At 38.4% G+C, this 4,925-nt stretch overlaps 1 protein-coding gene across 1 annotated transcript; it reads left to right on the top strand.

Annotated features, from left to right (window-relative positions):
• Positions 1 to 1,641: 1,641 nt before the first annotated feature.
• LOC114615641 (mucin-like protein 2) lies at positions 1,642 to 3,523 on the top strand (the record flags this gene model as incomplete). The annotated part of the gene is made up of 2 exons (XM_028761317.1): positions 1,642 to 1,699; positions 3,314 to 3,523. Coding segments are annotated over exons 1-2 (268 nt in total), but the record flags the coding sequence as incomplete, so codon positions are not given.
• Between the last annotated feature and the right edge of the window lie 1,402 nt (positions 3,524 to 4,925).

The following is a 4,925-nucleotide window of genomic DNA, read 5'->3' as shown; positions in this document are numbered from 1 at the left end:
TTGGCCTCATCCCCTCATCATGATTCTCCCTGTCTACTGTGATCCCAACTCCTGTTATGCCTCAACAGCCTGTTTCATCTGTCCAACCTGTGGTTCCTGCAGCATTTGTGTGCTGCTGAGTGGAGTGGGGTGGGGAGGGAGAGAAGGGAGAGGAACTCAGGTACTTCTTGGTGGTTTCCATAGACACTGCCTAAGATGCATGATTTGTTGACATTCCTGCCTGCTTCTTTGCCAAGATTCTTATTCCCTTCATTCTCAATGATTATCACCTGTAGAAATAAAAACTATTGTTGATAATCCTATTTTCTTTCATAGATCGCAATTTGGGCATAATCTGCCATCTCATTCAGAAGTCCTGTGTTGTTTTTTCACATTCCTACTGTTTTCTGTCCCTCAATGATGCTTTCCCTGCCCACACAGTCCCCACATATGCTTTCATAACACAAAGATTTCATGGCCCTCTCTTTTCCTCTTTCCCTCCTTCTAGATCATTTCCTCCCCCCATATAGTACTCTCCCTCCTTTAATGTCATACACATATTTCTGATTAAATATTTTCCTTCATATACACTACATTGAATTTTTATCCTTTTATTTGTTTCTTTATTTTCCAATGAAATAGTTTTTTTAAATTAGTTTTAGTTTGGTGTGTTTTTTGAGTTTTTGCTGTTGTTGTTTGCAGTATGTCTAAATTGAGGTATTTGTGTACTTGATTTTATACAATTTTTCCAATGTCTATCATAGTGCCTAGTCATCATTATAAGTCTGGGTATGGTGACATAAATCTTTAATGTCAATACTTAAGAGGTAGGTGCAGGAGAATCAGAAGTTGAAAGCAAGCTTTGGCTATGAGTGATCCTATGTTAAAGACAAAACAAACAAACAAACAGACAAAACAAAACAAAACAAAAGAAAGAAATAAAGATGAAAGAGAAAAAAGAAAAGAAACAAACAAGAAGAAAAGCTTAATGAATGAACTCAGTGGATGCAGTCCTTAAAAACGCTATTTTTCCCTGTCCTTTTACTCTTATATTTTGAATTTTATTCAAGAATTGCTGAAATCTTGTGAAGTCATATTTGGTCTTTCCATCAGTGTTGGGCTCACACTCCCTGTGTGATAGGATTGCCCTTACTGAATATTCAGTGGAGACAACCCCAGAAAACACTTGGACTCAGCAGCTCTACCCCAATTACTCCCTTGAAGGAGACACAAGGCTGAGGATTCTTTACGTTTTTAATTTTTACTATCTTGAAAGGAGAGTGCAGACATTGGGAAGAATGTGCTGACAACTTCCAAGCTTGTTAGAGTTTATAAGTATGGCAGCCCCATGCCTCACATAAGAAAAAGCCAGAAGTTATTTATTGGACAAAAGCTTGACTGGACACCTATGTTATCAGAATCCAGGATTTGTCAAACATTTGAAGTCATGACCTTTCTAAATGGCCTCTGGCTGTGTGGTTGATTCTCATTTGCCTCACTTCCCAACCTTTCCTGTTACTCACTTACCAGGTTGTGGCAGCTTCTGATTGGTGTGCTGTACATATATAATCCCATGATGTGGAACCCCGGAATCAACAGTCTTCCTTTTCTCCTAGTATTGGAGCTTGATCTTGTATGTTTCCTGCTCTTCTACTTGTCATCATGAAGCTCCTGGCACTCCTTGTGTTGCTTGGTGTTTCCACTATCCTAGTCTCTTGCCGTAAGCAAAGATTTTTACTTTACCTTGAAATGGGAGCCAGTGAAACATGAATTTATGGATGCCGACATCCTGCTATTTCCTGTCTTCCTATCTTGTACCTGGTTCTATCTCAATTTTTAAACTTAAAGAGTTTTTTTCTTTTTCTTTTTTGTCAATTTATTTATTCACTTGACATCCCCATAGCATTTTTATCAGTGTGTGTGTGTGTGTGTGTGTGTGTCTGTCTGTCTGTGTCTGTGTCTGTGTGTCTGTGTGGGTATGTGTGCCATATGGTGTCAGGGTCTCAAACATATTGTGGTGCATATGAAGAAGTTAGAGATAGGAGCCAGTTCTCTCCTTCAACTATGAAATCAGCTCATATCACCCAGCTTATAAGAGAAGAGTTTTAACCTATTGAGCCATCTTGCTGGTACTCATCTCCATTTTGACACGATTGTAGATAGGTAGGTTGACTCCTCTGGGGTTCCTAATTCAGTCCAGCTTTTCCTCTATTCTAAACATGGCACTGAAATCCTTTTTTAGTTTCAATAAGTTACATTTGAGAAGGTTATTAAAGACTTATTTCAGGGAAGCAAAACTGACCACATGTTAGATTTCAAAGGTTTTCTTCTATCTGTACATGTGCTTCCCTCAATCTGTCTACTTAGTTGTACACATCTATAGTAGTGTTCACATTCTCTATCTCATCAAAATATTACTTAAGTTCTTCTGTTCTTATATTGCTTATTTTTCTTCCGAGGACACAGGGGCAGACAGTGCTGACACTTCCAATACTGGTGAGCCTGAGTCTGAGAATCTTTCATTACCTTCCTACCATAACCATTTTCCCTCCACAACCTGTCAGTAACCAATGTCACTTCGATATTATGAGATGTGAGAAAATTTTAGTAAAATCCACAGAAATCTGCATTTCTGATTATAAAATTATTTTGAATATAAAGATATAATTTTACTCCTCATATAAATATAATTAAGCCTCTGACATGGACTTAGAGGAACTCTAGGCATTTATTGTTCTTATGCAGTAGACACAAGGTCATGAAGTCTGATACTGTAGCTTAACTGTTATATGTGTGTGCATGGAAGGACTTCCACAAATTAAGAGACTGAATATATAACTCATGTGTATAAAAGACAGCAATTGTCACTGGAACATACAACAAATTCCTGAAGGTGCTATGGACTAAGGGCCTGGCAACATATGCCAGGGTGGGTTGAGGCAGAAGCAGAGGCCTGTGCTTTGCCTAGGTGTGTTAGTCTCAGAATAATGTTTGTTTTCCTTCTTGAAACTGGTACTGGAGGCTTTTGCCTAGGAGGTTTCTTTGTGGATTTTGGGCAATAGTGCCTGTAACTATCTTAGGTTTTATTTTTGTGTTCATGCCTGACACAAGGTACTTGCTTGTGTCTTGGTTCAGTGTTATTGCCCAAGGAAATTGTAAGGTCATGAAACATAAAGCAATAACATATATGGTAGACTAACTATTTGACAGAATTAGTGAATTCAGAATAAGGAATGAATGTATAATTCTGGGTGGGACCAATAACATTCCAAAGAAGAGTCAGTATCTCACTTGGAGGTTTTCCTCCTAATTTCATATTTTCCTGATTCTGCAGATGACTCAGTTGATGAAAACACTGGCTCTGAAACTCAGACAGAAGATGGTGATTCAACCAACAAAGAGAGTGAGAGCAGTGATGATACCAACAATGAGGAGACAGGTGATGACGACAATAGCAAGGATGATACCTCTGAAGAGAAAGAAGGGGAAGACGATAAAGACAATAAAGATGAAGACAATGAAGAGAAGCCCAGACAAAAACACAGTAAAAACATTTCATCTAATTTTGTTCTTCATGGGATTCTTAGATGCCTTAGGTTCTCCTTGATCATAGTGAATTGTACTTTAGTGAGGAAGCAAGAGACAGTAAGGAGAGGAAGAAGAAGAGACACCTCTTTTATTCTTCTTTTTTAAATTCATGAAATTGTCTATATATCAGTACCAGAAAGATCAAGTTGACGAAAGCATGTTATAAATTGCATGACTCCTGCAGTATTAGGATTCATTAGAGACAATGTGCATTCAACAGAAATCATTGAAAGTGTAAAGTGTCTCCATGTAGCACAGTACCTGCATGGCTTCTTCTTTTCTTAAAAGTTATATTTTCTTTGGAGACTATTCTAAAAATAGAAATAAAAAATGGCTTTGTGATAAGGTCTTCCAGCGATGAAAGTTATAGCACATATCAGGAGATTTCTAAAAAGTTTAAAAATATATTCAAGATGAAGGAGTCTTTCTTGGATTTTTCCTAGCCCTTCAACTTTAAGGTAATACCAACTATATTGATTACAGTATATTATGTTTATTATATTCTATGCATATGTCAAACATCATGTTATAAAATTCACATTTCTTTTTTTCCTTTTTTTCTTTTTTTTTCTTTTTTTTCATTTTTTTTTCACTTTTTTTTCATTTTTTTCTCAAATAATAATTAATTCACACAGGGGCTGTAAACACAGAAAGGCAGGATGTGGGGAAGGGAATGACACTGGAGTGTGGGTGTTCAGGGGTAATAAGATATCTTCAGAACCGGGTATCGGCTAGGTGAAGGTTCAGGGGACAATTCACTATGACTCTGGCTATGACTCGCTTGTCCGTATCTAAGTTAGTATTGTCTGCCAAGGCTACCTATTTACAAGGTCTATGAATACTCAGGCTTATAAATTTCCACAAAAGCTGCCTGTTGACATTAGCTTATAGCCATCTGTTTCAATGTTTTTCCACTGAGACCCAAGACTTGGTGTTAGTATACATGTATGACAGGCCTATTGCTGATTTTAGGCCTATGGCTGATTTTAGGCCTACAGTGTGTAAGCAGGGCTGCCCCTGACATCTCCTCCCTTCTCTAAGTATAGAAGGGCTGTGGCAATTCTAAACTTGTGAAGGCGGGGATAGAGGCCTGACCTCCAGTATTTGAAGGGGACCTTGTAATGGCTCCAGTCCCCCTGTCGTTGTCCAGTGAGGCATGAGGGCCATACCCATCCAAATGTCTTTTTCCTGCAGAGAGGATACTTTTGACATCAACCCCTATGCAGTCAGGCTTGTCCCTCAGGGAACCCAGATAGATATTTTTATCTTTTATTGATATTCCCTTGCAGTGCTTAGCCTCGCAGCCTAAGCAAGAATTCAGATCGCCTGTCAGAGGGGGTTATGGGTGGCCCCTCTTG

Source organism: Grammomys surdaster, unplaced genomic scaffold, assembly GCF_004785775.1.
Source record: "Grammomys surdaster isolate TR1022 unplaced genomic scaffold, NIH_TR_1.0 128392, whole genome shotgun sequence".
Classification (NCBI taxonomy): domain Eukaryota; kingdom Metazoa; phylum Chordata; class Mammalia; order Rodentia; family Muridae; genus Grammomys; species Grammomys surdaster.
Note: the sequence above shows the minus strand (reverse complement) of the source record. Positions and strands in the feature narration are given on the sequence as shown.